Raw genomic sequence first — 17,633 nt, 5'->3', positions numbered from 1 at the left:
CAGGTTTCTAGGTATATTTATTAGACCAGGAATGCCACTGAGCAAGTGGCAATCAGGGAACAAATGCCATTACATTATCATTTTTGCAGTGAAAGTGTAGACCAGTTAATTATAAGCAAAGGCTGTTACTCTCTCCATTCTTTCGGAGTGACTCTGCCAACAGGTGAAAAGCCCCACTCTATTCCTAATTGTGTAAGTGCCTGTAGGAGGATAAAAACCAAAATTATTCACTCTGAAATAAAAGAGGCCTTCTGTTTGGAGAAAATTTCTGTTGTTTCCGTTTAGATTTCTTGTATTAGGACATGGCATTTCATTCCTCTAACAAGGCAAGTGGAATAGATTTATATTAAAAATATTTAAATACTTAAAGATATCTAGCTTTAGAACAAAGAATTTGGAATGCAAAAACCCCTTATTACACTGTTAGTTTCATCTATACATTTTTCTGCTGAAAGCTTTACTGGTGCAGCTTAGAAATCCCAAATAAAATACAGAACACTTGTGTTTCTACCACATTTTAGAACCAAGCAGTAGACTGACACACAAAGCTCTGTAATTCAAAATCAAACCATGAATTAACACAATTTTCATCTCCATCACATCACTACGTAAAAAGCTCCTAAATTCTGGCCACATGAGTTATTTCAGACAAGCTTAAACGTAACAGCTTTCAAGTTTACTGCTACAGTCACAACAGAGTGATGATAAAAGGATGACTTACATATCCCCAAACAACAGTGAAAACTGCAGCTCCACCAAGGAGTACCAGGTTTCCATATTTATCATGGAAGTCAGGCTCGTGTTTGCGATGAGCTTGTCTGACTGCGCTGTGCCGAACGCTACGAGCTAATGAACGTTAGAGGGAATTAGAAGTACAGAAAGCAACTAAAACACGCATCCAAACCATTCACAATTCTCAGCTCCCCTCAAACCAGAGGTAAGTGTAAACGCTAAAACATTAAGAAAAGCTGAAAAAAAATTAATCTCTTGGACTCCGAGGCTTGGAATGATTCCAAAAACCACTGCATTTTGTTTTTGCTCTCCTCTGACTTCTCCGTAGAAAGTTATTCCTCAAGTCTAATCCCAGTAAGAAAATTCTTTATTTTTTTCATTAAAGTTTTCTTCTTTCAGCCCTCAGCGTGAAAGTTCAAGTATACTTTTAAGTATTACTGTTTCTCTAATACCTTTAGTATTTAAGGTTCACATTTCTGTACGTATTTATGTTATCAGTATGTGTATCCAATACAAGTATTTTCACAATGAAACTCACTATCAAATTAGGAGGCTGAAGATAGTGGGCACAGGGAACACTTTTCTCATTTCTTCAGATTTTTGAAGGGAGGGGAGGAAAACGAAGAAGGAAGTGTAAACAACCATGGGCTTAACATGAGGTAAATAACACAGAATGAAATACAAAAGCAAATCTTCAGATGAGAGAATGTATGACGTACATTATAAATGCACACCCTCATAGGTACACTCACCGAGAAGAGAGAAGAATCAAATTGCCATCTTCAAAACACACAGACTATTTAATAGTTACATACAGAGCACTTGATGAGACTGTGATACAGGCACAGATACCACAAAATCTTCACCTTCAAGTCAGTGTTTGACATTTACTCAAAAATGACCTAAAGATCATGATGGCAATACCCATAAGGGTACTACGTCCCTAACGTGCTGAGGCTGCACAAGAGTCGTTTCGGTCTGTTTTTTTTAACAGATAAAATAAGTTTGAATATCTACCAAGACAAATACATGCAGACACGCTGGGCTAAGAACATGATGAACAAGGACCAGATTTGAGAGAACCAGGTTAAGGACTGGGGAGCTGAAGAACTGGTCGTTCACTACACCTTGCCATCTCAGGCAGAAAAAACTGGATGTGCTATCCAGGTTAGTAACTATAATCTCAGAATAGTTTCGGTTTGAGAAGACCTTCATCAAGTCCAACCGTTAACCCAGCAGTGCCAGGTCACCACTAAGCCATGTCCCTCAGCACCTCATCTCCACGGCTTTGAAAGCCCTCCGGGGATAGCGATTCCAGCACTGCCCTGGGCAGCCTGTTCCAGGGACGGACAACCTCTACCGAAGTTTTTCGTGATGTCCAACCTCAGCCTCCCCTGGTGCAATGTGAGGCTGATTCCTCCCACTCTAAGGTTACGGGAGGAAAAGCACCGAGGAATGGAAGCCAAGGTCAGATCAAGTAAAAGTAACCAGGAGGTAAAAGAGGCAAAGGTAAAGAAGTAGCAGACGAAGGACGAGACGAGAGCCGACCGCAGCCCCTTAGCTGCCCACACGACCCTCCCACAGGGCAGCCTTCCCAGGGAAGGCAAGAAACAGGAGACTCCCTGCTCCCGAGATATACCCCCAGTACCTCAGGGAACCTCCTCCATGCTTACCGGCGAGGTTTAGAGCAGCCCTAGCCACAGGAAACATAGTGACAAGAAGAGCTGAGCCCTACCGCAGCGGGACACAGGTACCCTTGGCGAGCAGTGAAAAACAAAATGGTCGCGCCGGAAGCGGCCGCGGCGCCGTGCCCCTGAGCCCTGTGGGTAACGCAGGCGCGGAGGGCCGGTGGAACGGTACCAACTCGGTAGTTGAGCGAGAGCCGGAAAAGCTCCGTAGCTAGAAGACAGAAGGAAAAGAGGAGCTGCCCCGCACTTTATAAACTAGGAAGCGCTAGAGATCACATGGAGCGGAGACACGGTGCTGACGACAGTGGTAAGAGGCTCCTGGCGGCAACTTCTGCCGCAGTGTCAGGATGGCCGAGTGGTCTAAGGCGCCAGACTCAAGGCGTTCCGCGCCTTCCCGCGGCGGGTTGGGTGTTCTGGTCTCCGCATGGAGGCGTGGGTTCGAATCCCACTTCTGACACAACTTTTTGCCCTTTATTTCCATGCTAATTTAATGAAATGATTGAAGCGCTAAACCCGGAGATTTTGGCGCGAACAGCGACTGCAGCGAGGACTGAAGTGTGCGCATTTTCGAGTAGAGAAATATCAACACAAATAATTACTTTTTCTGTGGCATTTACACTTGAGAGCCTGTAACATTACATACTGGCTGAGAGTCTCCTGATTTATAGATTTCAACAATATTTGCAACACAGCTCCCAGCAATATACATGTACATAAAGTAAATCAGCTTTGGGGAGCTGCTGAATAAGTTCTTTGGAGCTTTATTCTGAATGGGTTTTGTTTGTTTGTTTGGGTTTGGGTTTTTTTGGAGCTTACCAATGTAAAGTCTGACCTCTCACTGCAGTGCTGCCCTCCCAGCGCCTTCTATGAGCTGAGTACAGTGTGGCTGTGCAGCAGTTAAAATCACTTTGAGTAATTTTGGTTGAAAAAGATCTTTCAGGTCATTAAATCCAAAACGCTCAGGTCACTACTAACCCACATCCCTCAGCACATCTATATGTCTTTTTAAGGCCCTCCAGGGTTGGTGATTCCACCACTGCCCTGGGTAGCCTTTCCAGGCCTTGACAAGCCTTTGGGGGATTTTTTTCCCAATAGTCAACCCAAATCCCCGGCACAATTTGAGGCTGTTTGCTCCCATCCTGTCCCTTGCTTCTTTGCTGATTTGCCCTCAGCTGGCTCCAACCTCCATCCAGGGAGCTGTGGAAAGCAAGGTCACCACTCAGCCTCCTTTTCTTCACACTGAATAACCCCAGTTTCTTCAGCTGCTCCTCACACGATCTGTTCTCCAGACCCTTTTCCAGCTTTGACACCCTTCTCTGGACCGGCTCTAGCACAATCACTGCTTTAGTCTTGCTGGCCCCAGTGTTGGTGATCCAGGCCAGGATACTGTACTGTTGGCTGTCTTGGCCGCCTGAGCACAGCCACTGTAAAACAAATTTTGCGATGATCTTTTCCAACCAAAGCAATTCCGTGTCTGACAACCCGCAGGTGCTGAGGACAGCCTAGGTGTACCCTCAATGCGAGAGGGAAAACGCCCGCGCTGCCGCCACCACCCGGCTTTCCGGGCGCGCTCCAGAGCGGCGCGGCCCGCCCTCGCCCAGGGCTCCGCCAATCGAACGGCTCCAGCTTGTTTCGCTCCTATGGGCTAGCGGCAGCCCCTGACCGAGACAGGTTCAGCAAATGGGGAGCCGGCGGCTAGCCGCGGGCCGGCGCCGCGGCCAATAGGAAAAGTGCGTGGGCTGCCGGGGGGTCGGAGTTCGCCAATGGGCCTGAGACACTGTGCTGGGGCGGCTATGGCGGCGTTGCCGGTGTTGGTGTTGGTCTTGCTGGCGGCAGCCTGGGGCGGGCCGGGCGTTGCGGGGCAGAAGCGGAAGGAGGTAAGAAGCCGTCGGGAGCTCGCTCAGTGGTGGTCGGGCGGTGGAGCGGGATAGAGCTTCACGGGGCCGGGTAGCGGCGGATTCCCGCTGGCGCTGGCCTGCGTGAGGTTGTACAGCGCCGAGCACCCGGGGCTGACGGCAAGGCAGGGCCTAGCGGGGCACTCTCTGGGCGGCCTGGCCTTGCCCGGGTCGCCCGCGGGCCTGCCCAGCCTGCGGTTCTGCGGTCCTCGGCGGCACGGACCGGGCAGTGAGGGGAGGCCAGTGGCCTCGCCCGGGCGCCGAGCGGAGCGGTTGGCTTCTCACAGTCACACAAGTCTGGATTTGCTTTTACTTTTGAGTGCGTTTAATCCCGGACTCTTTTATTCCTGTAGAAACCGCTCTAAGAGCGTTGTCTTCCTGCTGTACGGACTGGGAGAGGAGGCCGGGTGGGGGGACTGTCTTTGGTCGTAATCACAAAAGTGTCCTTTATTTCCACACGCTCGACTCCTTGGTTGTGCAGAGATCCCTCTATATAGATTTCTGTCACTTGGAAGTCAAGGAAGAGTAGTTTATGATTTAAAGTATTTCTCTGAAGAAGAGTGTTAATAAGTGGGTTTGTCACAGTACTTCTCTACTCCTTAAACGTAACTTTGTTGGGGGTTGTCACTCATTTCGTACATGATCGTATTATGCTACAGAATTGGTTAGCGCATTTGTAATGAAGAGCTTGGTGTTGAGCATTCCAGAGTTCTCCAAACAGGTACCGAATCAGGTTGAGTTTTTCCCAGCACTGCTGAAAAGAAAACGTTGAGCTTGCTTTCATCTGTAGTGTGCATTCCACTTCCACCAAGCTCTGAAATCTGCAATAGCGTGGTGTTTTAGAGGCAGATAACTATTCCAGAGTGATTTGGGGCAGCTAAGTGCTTCTGAAAGAAATCTTAAAATTGGCGGCATGGAAGAGTGCTGATGAGCTGACAGCCTGCACCAGTGCATGCAGTAGTGTTGAAAGGGCAAGTGCTTAAAGCATGAGTAGTTACCAAGTGGTTAAAGTCAGTGAGTAACATTAGCATGACTGTCAAAAGGATCTGTGAATTCGTTAAAGATTCTTAATGAAGTATTGAAAGGAGTGCTTAATAGGTTCTCTTTGGAAATATGGAGCAGCTGTTTGTTAAACCAGACCTAAGAGCCTTCAGGTTTGAACTGTGAGGCTGGAGGAAAAAAAACAAAACCCAAACAATGTTACTCTGGCTTTATTTTTCAGATGGTGTTATCAGAGAAAGTGAACCAGCTAATGGAGTGGGCTAGTAAAAGATCCGTTATTCGAATGAATGGTGACAAATTTCGACGGCTTGTGAAGGCACCACCCAGAAATTACTCTGTGATTGTGATGTTCACTGCTCTTCAGCCTCACAGACAGTGTGTTGTGTGCAAGTACGAGCTCCATTTAGTCCTAAATTGGAACTTGAGAGTCATCACATGCTTTGTATGGAATTAAGTTTAATTGCAGGATAAAGCTCACGTGTGTGGGAGGAATATACTAGGGCATGTTACAGTAAGGTTAGCATTGAAATTAAATGTGTGAGAATTTGTGTAATGTGCATGTGAGAAAATAACCTAGCCCTTAATTATTTATCTCCCTCCTGAAATAATCACTGCTTTGCAGAAACAATGTTCACACTGATAGGCTTCTGGAGAAACAGTGAAAACTGAACTGTCCTGGCATAAACTACTGAACAAATACCTGTAGAATTACTGCTGGTCACGCACTCTGAAACTTACTGTTAATTAATAATCTGAGTGGCACTTATTTTTGACACATGCTGGATTCTTAACCATATGATAGCTCTCATGTATTAATCTGGAGGTGGCAAAAGTCTGTAAGGATGACTTTTATATCTAGTTAACTGAAATTAATTGGCTTCCCAGGGATATGGAGACACACCTGTAGTAGTTTTGGTGCTCTGTGAGCTTAGCAGATCATGAGCTGCTGGTTTCCATTTCAAATTTAAATTAGAAATTATCACTGCCTGTGTTTGTGAACTCAACAAAACTTGCCCTTGGGTTTAAAAGCCCATCAGGGTCAAAAGCTTTGCTTGATTTTTGAATGTGTCTGGCCTTAGACTTTAACACTAGGAAATGAATGTGAAGGTGAGTAATGAAACCATTAATGGGACAGGTGACTGCAGCTTCCTCATCTGGTTAATAAGGTGTTCTGGGCAAACATTTGATACAGCATCTTGCCTTCTGTGTTTTACAGGCAAGCTGATGAGGAATACCAGATTCTGGCAAACTCGTGGCGATATTCCAGTGCATTTACCAATAAGATTTTTTTTGCTATGGTAGATTTTGATGAAGGCTCAGATGTATTTCAGATGGTAATGTTTGTCTTTTTTCTTAATTTTACTTTTAACATGGGCTTTGGAGACTGAGGGCAAGAAGGTGAAGATGTATGTGGAATTTAGTGTTGTGATAACGAAAGAAGTAGTTGAAAAGTTAAAAGCTGCTGCTTAGAAGAAATGAGAAGAGCACAGGACAGTGTCATGTTTGCAGTAATAGTAAGAGCTGATAAATCTGGCTTCTCTGATTGTTTTCTGTTTGTCTCCTATAATAACTTAAAGCGTGACTCTTAATGCAATTCCTCTCTAATACATGATGAGGCAAGACAGATCACATTGATGTCATTAGGAGCAGCTATTACTATTCTTAGATTACTAGGGAATGATAGATTAGGTTTTCATTGTGGGTAAACTCTTCAGTTGCCCAGTCATTTTGCTCTTCTATTAACATTGTGTAATGTGTTTGGTTTTTGGTTGGGTGGGGTTTTTTTTGTTAAATGCATGGAAACGTTCCAGATAGACTTGCAATCGTGGATCACCTTAATAGTTCTTTTAAAAATTGTTTTTAGAGGTACTGATTTCTATTTAAAACCTACACAGTTTAGGCAATGATATTTTACTAAGTAGAAGCTTCTTGACTGGAAAAGTTCACTCCACAAGAAGAATGTCTTTCATTATTAAACTTTCCCAGAGTGTTACATCAGAAGTCAAATTGTGACATTTAAAGATCATTGTATGCATTCCTATTTAGCAGATTTCTGTTTCAGAAGTGTTGTCTAGAGAAGAAACAGATGTAAAATCCCTGAAATACTGTGGAGGAAACAGTGTTGGGAAACAGTAGAACTGCATTTTATAAACAACTACTTTTATTTACTTGTGATAATCTCCCTTTAATGGATCAGAATCTTTGGACTCAGTAGCTGTAGATCTGAGTACTAACAAAGGAATGTCAGTCACTTCAGAAAACTGGATTAAAAAAGGAACGTCCTCTCAGAAGTGATCTTTTTCTGAGACATCCAGAACTTTTGGTGACAGAGCTAGAAAAAACCTCCCAACTTCCTTAACACTAAAAGGAGAAAACAGCATGGAACACAAAAGGGAAAGTGCAGGATGCAGTGGTTGCTCTTATGCAGTACAGCAAAGCAAGCCTCTGTCTACTGTCTTTACTTGTCTCTCTAAGTCATTGACAATGAAACCTATTTGTCAGAGTTGCTTTTCCTGATTAATACAGTGACTGTGTTGCAAGATACAAACGGAATAGAATTGTGTTACTAAACAGACTTTTTATGCTGCTTTGTCCTCTAAATTTCCTAAATACAGCTAAATATGAATTCTGCTCCAACCTTCATTAACTTTCCTGCTAAAGGAAAGCCGAAACGAGGTGACACATATGAACTTCAGGTGCGTGGCTTTGCAGCTGAGCAGCTTGCTCGCTGGGTGGCTGACAGAACTGATGTCAATGTAAGTATTCACTTTTTTCCCCCCCTCACCAACTCTGCAGTACTCCCTAACTGTGTTGTTCTAGCTGTGAAATACATTGCTTGTGTCCTGTGGCTGTTGCTCTACTTTGAGATACTCTAAATAGTTCTTGTCTACAAAAATGTAGTTTGGACACATGACTCCATCTCTAAGTTCCTTTACATTCTGTGTTCTAATGTTATGTGCAATTCTGTATGTGGTAAGATGGGAAAACTCCTTCCTTCTCTCTCTTCCATTCCTACAGAAGGCAAAACAGCCTTGAAATTATTAGGTAGGGTAAAGATGCATAAAACCGAAGTTACAGTAATAGGGGAAGAAGCATTGCTTACTTCCCAAGTCAGCTTTACTACACAGAAAATGTTTGTGTGTGTTTGTATTTTTTCCTACCGTAATGTATTGTGGGCTTTGTTAGCAGGAGTGTCGCTGCAGTGTGTTAAAATGGTAATAATCCAATTAAAGGGAGATAATTTCAACTTCATCTGTTTAGATCCGTGTGATAAGACCACCAAACTATGCTGGACCGCTGATGCTGGGCCTGCTGCTGGCTGTCATTGGAGGCCTTGTGTATCTGCGTGGAAGCAATCTGGATTTCCTGTATAACAAAACTGGCTGGGCACTTGCTGCTTTGGTAAGTAAGCATAACTCTTGCCTGCCTGAGTTTTGTAGCAATGAAGTCTTTTAAAGATTTTGTAGTTAAAGATACTTTAACCTGGTAGAGGAAAATGAGGTGTATTCAATTTTACTTTTTGGTAGTCTGGGTTAATGCTTGATTAGACCTCTTTTATACCAATAAAAGGTAGGATATTGCTTAGCCTAAGACTATATTCCATATCAGTTTGCTTTTGTTAAAATAAAAAGTATATTGGATTGCAGCAAAAGCACTGTGGCCAGCAGGCTGAGGGAGGCAATTTTCCTCTTCTGCTCTGCTCTCATGAGATCTCACCTGCAGTAGTGTGCGCAGGTTTGGATCTCCCAACATCAGGACTTGGAACTGTTAAGAGTGGGGCCAGAGCTGGCCATGAAGCTTATGTCAGTGCTGCAGCCCCTCTGCTGAGGGGACAGGCTAAGAGAGTTGGAGTTGTTCAGCCCAGAGAAGAGAAGGCTCTGGGGTGACCTTAGTGTTCTGTTCAAAGTGGGCTACAAGATAGATGAAGAAAGACTCTTTGCAAAGGCATGGACCACAGGACAAGGGGTAATAGCTTCAAACTGGAAGAAGCTTGATTTCAGTTAAATTCTTCTCCATGAGGGTGGTGAGGCAAGTTATCCAGAGTAGTTGTCGAGACTCCCAGCTTGGAAGTGTTCAAAGCTAGGTTGGATGTGGCCTTGAGCAACCTAGTCTAGTGGAGGTGTCCCTGCCCATGTAGGGAGGTTGGAACAAGATAATCTTCAAGGTACATTCCAGCCTAAAACATTCTATGATTGTAGGAAATTAGTAAATAAATTATTTCTTCTTATTCTTTCCTTTTTAGTGTTTTGTATTAGCAATGACATCAGGCCAGATGTGGAACCATATTAGAGGTCCACCCTATGCTCATAAGAATCCCCATACAGGACAAGTAGTAAGTCTTTCTTCATTTTCTTTTCTGCATCTCTGTTGTGTTTCCACAGAATGAGGCTGGTACTAAAAGAGGCAAGTCAGTGCAAATTCTGTTCTTGGCTGCTTTCTTTGTAAGTCGGTGAGGCTGACCTGACCTCCAGTGAGCAAGACAAATTTGAAAGCTGTTGATAAGAAAGGGACTGCCTCCTTTTAAAAGATGCCTGTGGAAGAGCGATTTAGATTTGTGTGAAACAGGAGTGTTGGAGCTCTGGTCAAGATTTAGATTTTCTTCCAATTAGCTTTATCCTCCTTTTGGCTCAAAACTTAGTTTGAAAATTGGTCACAAACTAGTTGTCTTAATCCAAAATAGGTGCTCTGTTATGTAATTGTTGTGTGATAGCTTCAACCATTACCATCCCTAAACTGAGAAACAACATATGTGACCTAAAAGTCTAAGGGAATGGATGGGGCTCAGATCTCAGTGAGTGCATGAGGGTATTTTGCCATGCTGAACACCAGAAGTGTTCATAAGTGAAGACTACATCTTCACTTATGCCATCTGAATGGTTCTCTGGGCTACTATGCTTGTTAGTTGAAAAAGGTGTCTTTGAAGCTGACTCAGTTCTTCCCAAAAATCAGTGGTCAGCAGCTGAAATTGTGCTCCAACTTCTGACTCCTGAAAGAGACAGTGCAAAGCCCAGTTCCAGGCTCTAGCTGTTGTTAATTATGTTGTAGTTGACTCCAAGTCTTTCCTAAATTCAGTTACTCTTTGTCTCTTACAGAGCTATATCCATGGGAGCAGCCAAGCCCAATTTGTGGCAGAAACACACATTGTTCTTCTGTTTAGTATCCTTCTTACTGAGAAGCATGTGGGTGGTGACAATTGTTCTGTGAGCTTATGCTGCTGCCTGTCCTATAAGAGGCTTGAATTTGCCATGTAACACTGGTGCAGAAGCTTGTGGAATCTTTGTGTTGAGAATTATTTTTTTCTATGCTAGAGATCTTTTAAGTTCAACAGAAAAATGTTTACTGCTTTCTCATCACCTTCTTCCTTGCTTAGCGACTGAACTGAATGCAGTGTTAAGGATGTGAGTCTTTGGAGTTGTGAGATTCTTCAGGATGGCTCCTTCCTCTGTGGGTGTCTTTTATCTTTTCAATCTAACTTAGGTCTTGCTTTGGTGTTGAATTCCTTCTCCTGTTACTGATCTGTCATCTTTTATTTCTTTGCTTACCTTCTTTTAATCTTACCACTCATTCATGGTAATGATACAGGATTTTTTTCCCTGCCAGTATTATGCCATCAAGAAAGACAAGTGGAAACTTGCATATTGAGAACTTCTGCCTTTCCCTTTGGAGTCATAAGAATATTCAAAAACTCAGTTATCTTTTCTTCTGTTTTTGATCCATCATCTGTAACTTTTGTCAGCTCTGAGTCAAACTTTCCCTTGTCGCTTCTGTCATGCTGTGCAATCTTTTATCTTCTAACAAGAATTTAAAATCTTATTTAATATTTTTCTTGCAGCTTCACAGTCCTAAGTTGTTTGCATGTTATGATAGACAAGTGCAGAGTATAGCAGACCTGCTGCAGATACCTTTCAAAACTTCATTTGAAGTATCTTTGCTCTTGACCGCTTCACAATGGTTAGCAAGCCCCTTCTCTTGCAACAGCTGTTTGCTCACAGAGCAACTTCTGCTTGTTTCTTCTCTTATTCTATTGAAAATCCCAACTGCAACGAGTGAAACATTGGGGAATTTGTGATAATATGAAGTAGGTAACTGATGTTTAAATATGTTGCAGTTAAAAGAACTTTACTTTCTTGCTGTGTATTCATTATTGTAACATCAAATATCCATTTGGAGTGGGACTTCAGATCTTTGTTTCCTTACTACTGGTCTTGTGATGCACTCAAAATTCAACCTAGAAAGTTGTTTTTGATACTTATTGGGGTCACTGCTGTCCATCTCATTAAGGACTCGACTCTCTGTCACTGGAGACATTTAAAATGGTGAAACTGGCAAGGTTCCTGTAGGTTGAGGTCACTTTTGTGATGAAAGTAGACTGCATCTGGAATAAAAAGATTTCTTAATGGTCCCATTGCAGTCAGTGGTAAGTATTTTTCGTTTCAGGAGGAGGATTTGGACTGAACATCTGTAGTGAAATGGAATTAAATCTTTTGTGCATTCTGTCTTTTCCACTGGACCTACTATTTTGCTTTGCTACTATTCATGATTTGCAGATGTCAGCCTGTTTAAGTTGTCTCTGCTTCTTTAACATTACAATTATTATCAAGTATTATTTGGTTAAGGTTTAGAAAATACCTGAATTGCTACCTGAAAGATGTTCTGTTATATTAAATATTGCCTGCATTTTATTCCTTCTCTTAGCTGAGTGAAATGCAGAAAATGAGTGTCTTTGGGCATTTCCCAGTGGAATAGAATTGTAGTAGGAGTGCACAAAGCTCTCTAGGAGGGAATGCTGTTTCATAGCAAGCTGAGATAATAAATGCATGGGTTTAATTCTGTGTCAAGCCCTACTATGCTTTCCAGTCTGTATTTATTTTCTTAGAGGAGTTGACATTATGAATGCCTTTCAGTGGCTTTTTTCTTTCCATAGTTACTTTTTGGCTGGAAAGTCTCTATTTTTTCCAGTGGGATTTAATGTCCTAGGTATGGTGTGGGAGCTAATTTACAAGATTAGGAATGAGTGTATCATGTTAAGTCTGTTGTATTTTGTTGATTTAGCCTTAAACAACGCCCACAGATGGTGGTGTTACTTTAGGAATGGTACTTCTTCATGAAGCTGCTACTTCTGACATGGATGTGGGGAAAAGAAAGAGTGAGTGCTAACACTTTTTTCTCTTGAGAGAAGACATATTGGTAGAGATGTTTGATTTAATAGAAAAGCTTTTGCACTGTGCACTCTTGTGTGCTTCCCATCTCTACACAGAACTGAATTGTTCAGTTTCTGGGCAGCATTTGGAATTGCTTAGCAAATTGCAAGGTGAACTCAAAGCCTTTTTGGAAGATGGGGAGATTTTAAGATGCTTTGCAGCATTTCACTGGTGAGAGAAAGGGGGGGGGATGCAGTTTCTCCTAAAGTGGTAGTATGAAATTGATATGCAAGAGGAATTGGAAAGAAAATTGGCATTAATTTAGTTCTTCTCAGTGACTATTAGGAAGATCTTGTCTGACAAAATCTGGAGACGCTGCAGAATGCTTTTAGAAACCTTGGTCACTGTGATGTGTTTAGGAGCTGCTGTTACATGACCAGAATCTTTCTCTGCATCTCTTGCAGTTATGTGTATTGCTGGTATTGGCTTGGTGGTCTTGTTCTTCAGCTGGTTGTTGTCTGTCTTCAGATCTAAATACCATGGGTACCCATACAGGTATGTCTGTCTTCGTGCTTCAGTTCTTGTTTCTCTGTCATTGCAGTATAACTGCAACACCATAGGCTTTTTCAAGTGAAGTGAGTAAACAGAAGTGAGAAGTTAAACCTTCTGGTATAACTCTTGATCTTCGTTTTCATACCTCTTACATGCTTAAGAATGAATTTGTTTCTGCTTGCTGGTATTTCCTTGCCTGATGGTATTAATATAAACCAGACTGGAGAATTAGGCCAAGAATGTATTTCATGAAATGTCATTTGGTGAGAAATACTCTTCTAAAAATGCTCACCTTCTCCAGGAGTGGCAATATTGGTCAATACAATCTCCAGAAATAACAAGATTTTGTGAATTCTAATGCTTTTTCAGCTGAGCCAAAAGAAAGATTGTGGTATTCTCTCTTTTCATATTCTCATAGTGGCATCTCAGCCAATCTATACTGAAAACAAATGTCTTCTTTTCTCTTCCTCCATGTTCATACATCTTGATCATTGATCCTTACTGTGAGAAGGAGGAAGGCTGATGCTCTAAAGCTGCACATATTTTGGGATTGCTTCTGTAAAGAGTCTAACACATGTATATTAAGCAGTCAACTGATGTGAGATGGATATCTTGTGTGGTTTCACTACTTTTTATGCATTTTGGAGTTAAAAAATGATGTTGAGAGACCAGCTTCAAACCATTTCAGGTTCTGCAAGGAGTTTAATTTGCCTGGAAGGCTAATTGCATAGGCAGGTGTTATCACCTCTCTGAGAAGTCAGTTTGTGTTTTAAAATAACTAAATAATAAATCTTGTTATTTCACAAAGACTTTTCTCAAGACCAGAAGAGAGCTTAGCTTATTCTGTGCTTAACAACTGATCAGCTTTTATTCTAGTCCGTGCTAGAGATGCTTCTAGCTAACTCTTTTGAAGGTAAGATGTGGTTGTCTTGGCTTTTAAATTACTAGAAAACTCCTTTTGAAGTGACTTTTCCCCAGCTATTTATGTTGTTGATGCATCAGGCCCATTTCTCATTCTTAAGGAAGCTAAGTAAAATGTTAGACACCTTTGTTTCTTACATAATTAATAACAGTGTTTGTTACTTTGTTCCTGCAGTTTCCTAATGAGTTAAAGGATCCCAGAATCTGTAAGATCGGAAAGGTGGTGACTCTGAAGTGGCATTAATGGAATGGAAGAGCTAAATATGTATGGTTCGTGCTACCTCTTTACACTGAATGAGATAGTTAAACACTGAACCAAAGACGACGTGTAGTGCCTTAAACATTGCAAGCAATTTGCTTTGAAAGATGGAGTATTAAGATGCAATCTCTTTTTCCAGAAGCTTTACATCCTCCTAAACGGCTCTAATTCTACTGAAATTCAGAACCTAGTGCTTAGAACTACATATTTCAGTAGCAGACTAATTAGAAATAGTACTTTAAATTCAAATGGATAATTGGCATTTCATGTGTTTATTTTTTTCCCTCAAATATTTATCACTTCATGTCTGTGTATAGGAAGTGACAACAGCATCTCTGTTGTGCCTTTTGATGGCTGAGGGAGTCTTTGTATACCTGAAAATCTTTTCTGTCAGACTGTGTGCAACCCTTGGAGCCTACTCCACATTCCAGTGTGGGATGTGCATGTCCTAGACCTATATCTCATTTTTTGAGAAGAGTTGCTTCACTGCTGTATGGTGCAAGAGGTTGTTTCACAGATGGAGAATTTTAGCAGGTAGACCTGAGTTATTTGTTCAATTATTCATTTGAAAACTTTGCTAAATGCTGAAACTGCAGCATTTAAGTTGTAAACATTTGGCTCAGAGCTGAAAAAAAGGTTTTACAATACAAACCAAAACTGCAGAGGAAAATACCTACTTGTAGTGTAAAGTAAAGGTTGTCAACTGGCTTTCAAGTCACTCCTCAGAACCACGATGAACTGCCTGGTGTCAGATTTTTGATAACTCTCTAAGTTCTTGTGTTTTCCACTTAGTTTTTCCAAACTTTTATTCTTGGTGAGGATATGGAAGTGGACAGTGATATCCTGGGAAAGATTTGCTAGTCTTACAGTTGAATGCATGTTCTTCTTACTCTCTCCTTTTGTTTTTCATCTCACAAAGATACTTTGCCTTAAAGATTCTTGAGTGGAAGATATTGTGCCTCAAACTGTTGTAGTTCAGCACCTCAACAGGAAGTCTTTTCAGCTTGAGTCTGTAATACTTCCTTCCATAGGCTGTGGTGGCCTGAGAGGTTAATAGTCAAACGGAGATATGGTGACACTTTTGTCTCCTCCTTTTGCTTCTCCCCAGTCTCAAGGAATTACAGCATTTGGATGTTTTAGACTGAATCTTGGAAAGGACTATATAATTCAAAGTAGAATGTTATTCTTATGCAATTTTGCTAAATTAACACATATCTCAAGTGCCTTAACTTCACTAATTCAGTTTGATGTTTCAACTTGTTGAGATGCATTGTTCTGTGCCATACAGACTGACAAGGCTTAGTGAAATGGATAAATTGTGTGTCTGACTGGATTTTGGATGAGTTTCAATAAAATTTTTAGTCTAATTTATGCTTCTGTGTCTTTTAAGCATCAACAAAAAACAGAGCAAATGTCTTTTCTTCCTCTGATGCGTCAGTGTGCTAATAACCAGACCGTGGCGAGTAGACTGGATTACTAGCATATATATGTTTATGTGGGGAAGCTAAAGCCCAGAATGCCAATACTTGAGGTCTCATGTAGCCAACTAATAGCATAAGGGTTGCATGGTTTTCACTTGTCTGGGCAGCTGTCCTAAGGTGAAAATCTTGGTTTCCTGGAGTCCTAAGCAGATCAATTAATACTGTTTCTGGAGGTGGAATCTAGTTAGCACTGTTGTTTTTGGCCTAGAACAGCTCTGGTTTGCTGTGCTGTTAATTTTCCTGCCCTGCTGGTGGAATGCTTCCCATAAACGCTTAGGTTGGTCATACTTCAGTCATTAGCAGTGCATGTGAAAGTGGCTTACAGACTCAGTCTGAAGTAGTAAACTTTTTTCTTAAACTTTCAGACTTGTGTCTACCCTTTCTGACATGGTGCTTATCTTACATACTGACTACAAGCAATCACACATCATGTGGATGGTGGAGACATGATGTCTTTCCACTTGAGGTGGTATAGATGTCAAAGAGTTTTAGATTTTCTTCTTTTGATCCATGCTGAGATATGAAATTAAAATCATGCTTACTTTTCCCAACAGTTTTTTCTGCTCTCTAGGCTGAAACTGAAGTACATGGAGAAGAAAACAATCAAATGAGTGCTTGCAAAGACCTGTACCAGATTTAGAGAGGATGCAGTTCTGGAAAGATTTGACTTGTGCAGCAGATGGGAGGTAATGGCCAACTATAATTGGTACCCACAATGATTCTTTGGGACCATTGGCATGTGCGTCTCACAAACAAGTTAGTATAACATAGTTCTGGACCAGTAGAACAAAGCTGGAAGAGGCAATGCCTTTGAGGACTGTTGTGCTAACACTGGGAATTTGGTAAGGCCATTTCCTTTAGAGAGTGGGTTGTTAAACAGCTCAAGCACCACAAAAGCTCACCTTTAGAAAACACATTGTAGTAAAAGCAGGAAATGGTTTATTCTGTAGCTGAAAATGGACTGTGTGGTTTTGGTGATGTGGCTGGTCTCGACTATTGCTCCTTTTCCTGCTTTGGAGAAGGGGCTGTGGTGTATTTTAAAAATACTTTGGGGCTCATAGCTAGAAATAATTTAGAGAGCTCTGCGATGAGCTAAGCTGGAGGTAAGATGATAAATCTAAATGGATTAATCTAGGTACTGGAAGTTTCTGTCTTCGAACCATTGTAATGCTGAGCATGGAACATGCTTCTTGGTGGTGGTGCCTAGTAGTCATTCCTGCAGTTAAGCCTTGAGCAAAGATACTTCATAATCACGTGCTCATTGAGGGCAGAATTGCTTTGTCATCCAAAAAGACTGAAATTGTGCTCAGCTCTGCTTTTACTGTGTATAACTTGGTGCTGGTGCAGAGAACCTTAACTAATGTCATGGCTGGTGATGTCTGCATGGCTGGGTTGTACATCTGCAGTCACAGGATTGAGATGCACATAAGGACATAAGGGTAAGAACAAGTTAAACCTTTTGGCAGGCAATGGGATAGCCATCAATGCCTGGGGAATGTGAGGAGACAATGGCTGCCTGGAGATTGTGGGAGGATGATGTAAGTTCTTTTATGATCAGAGCTATTGCACTTAGTGCCATGGTCTAGTTCACTGGCTAGGGCTGGGGGATAAGTTGGACTGGATGATCTTGGAGGTCTCTTCCAACGTGGTTGATTCTATGATTCTATATACAACAAGGCTTACTCTGAGCCTTGTTTAAAATGATGTAAAAGTAAGTATAACCAAGAGTTTTTTACTTTAGTGGTTTTTTTTTTTTTCAGTCCTATTTTCCTGATAGGTCTATCAAAGTAGAAGCTTTAGAAATGCTGAAGGAAGTCTCTTGCTTAACCTCAATATTTGGAAGATACAAAGAAAATCATACACCTAAATCACTAAAACTTGTTTGGACATAGTGCTTCTGACATCAGATTAGGCTACATCACAGCATTGTGTGGACAAACTTTTCAGGACAAAATGCTGGT

At 41.7% G+C, this 17,633-nt stretch overlaps 2 protein-coding genes and 1 non-coding gene across 4 annotated transcripts; 2 read left to right on the top strand and 1 right to left on the bottom strand.

Moving 5' to 3' along the window:
- Window positions 1–2,600, bottom strand: LOC135183984 (cytochrome c oxidase subunit 7B, mitochondrial). Its single transcript, XM_064159382.1, has 3 exons — window positions 2,406–2,600; window positions 722–846; window positions 1–200 (listed from the first exon to the last, which is right to left on the bottom strand). Exons 1-3 carry the CDS (start codon window positions 2,440–2,442, stop codon window positions 126–128), a joined length of 237 nt encoding a protein of 78 aa, XP_064015452.1. The 5' UTR covers window positions 2,443–2,600; the 3' UTR covers window positions 1–125.
- Window positions 2,601–2,761: 161 nt separating this feature from the next.
- Window positions 2,762–2,877, top strand: TRNAL-CAA (transfer RNA leucine (anticodon CAA)). Its single transcript has 2 exons — window positions 2,762–2,799; window positions 2,832–2,877. It is a non-coding gene; the product is annotated as a tRNA-Leu (tRNA).
- A 1,242-nt stretch (window positions 2,878–4,119) lies between these two features.
- On the top strand, window positions 4,120–15,558 carry MAGT1 (magnesium transporter 1). 2 transcript variants are annotated; one of them, XM_064159395.1, is made up of 10 exons: window positions 4,120–4,297; window positions 5,538–5,707; window positions 6,534–6,651; window positions 7,933–8,073; window positions 8,579–8,719; window positions 9,561–9,650; window positions 10,411–10,474; window positions 12,390–12,464; window positions 12,924–13,014; window positions 14,108–15,558. In XM_064159395.1, exons 1-10 carry the CDS (start codon window positions 4,184–4,186, stop codon window positions 14,121–14,123), a joined length of 1,020 nt encoding a protein of 339 aa, XP_064015465.1. In that variant the 5' UTR covers window positions 4,120–4,183; the 3' UTR covers window positions 14,124–15,558. The 2 variants fall into 2 exon arrangements, with proteins under 2 accessions (XP_064015465.1, XP_064015467.1); XM_064159397.1 differs by lacking the exon at window positions 4,120–4,297 and adding an exon at window positions 4,387–4,634.
- Window positions 15,559–17,633: the final 2,075 nt, after the last annotated feature.

The sequence above is a fragment of the Pogoniulus pusillus genome, chromosome 19 (genome assembly GCF_015220805.1).
Source record: "Pogoniulus pusillus isolate bPogPus1 chromosome 19, bPogPus1.pri, whole genome shotgun sequence".
NCBI classification, from domain to species: Eukaryota; Metazoa; Chordata; class Aves; order Piciformes; family Lybiidae; genus Pogoniulus; species Pogoniulus pusillus.
The sequence above is the reverse complement of the archived record's forward strand: the minus strand, read 5'-3'. Positions and strand labels throughout refer to the sequence as shown.

Coding starts and splice junctions, on each gene's coding strand:
- LOC135183984 (XM_064159382.1), bottom strand. CDS start 2,442: ATGTTTCCTGTGGCTAGGGCTGCTCTAAACCTCGCCG. Junction 847..2,405: donor GGCTGCTCTAAACCTCGCCG/GTAAGCATGGAG, acceptor AACGTTCATTAG/CTCGTAGCGTTCGGCACAGC. Junction 201..721: donor TCACTGTTGTTTGGGGATAT/GTAAGTCATCCT, acceptor ATCCTCCTACAG/GCACTTACACAATTAGGAAT.
- MAGT1 (XM_064159395.1), top strand. CDS start 4,184: ATGGGCCTGAGACACTGTGCTGGGGCGGCTATGGCGGCGTTGCCGGTG. Junction 6,652..7,932: donor GCTCAGATGTATTTCAGATG/GTAATGTTTGTC, acceptor TCCTAAATACAG/CTAAATATGAATTCTGCTCC. Junction 9,651..10,410: donor ATCCCCATACAGGACAAGTA/GTAAGTCTTTCT, acceptor TGTCTCTTACAG/AGCTATATCCATGGGAGCAG.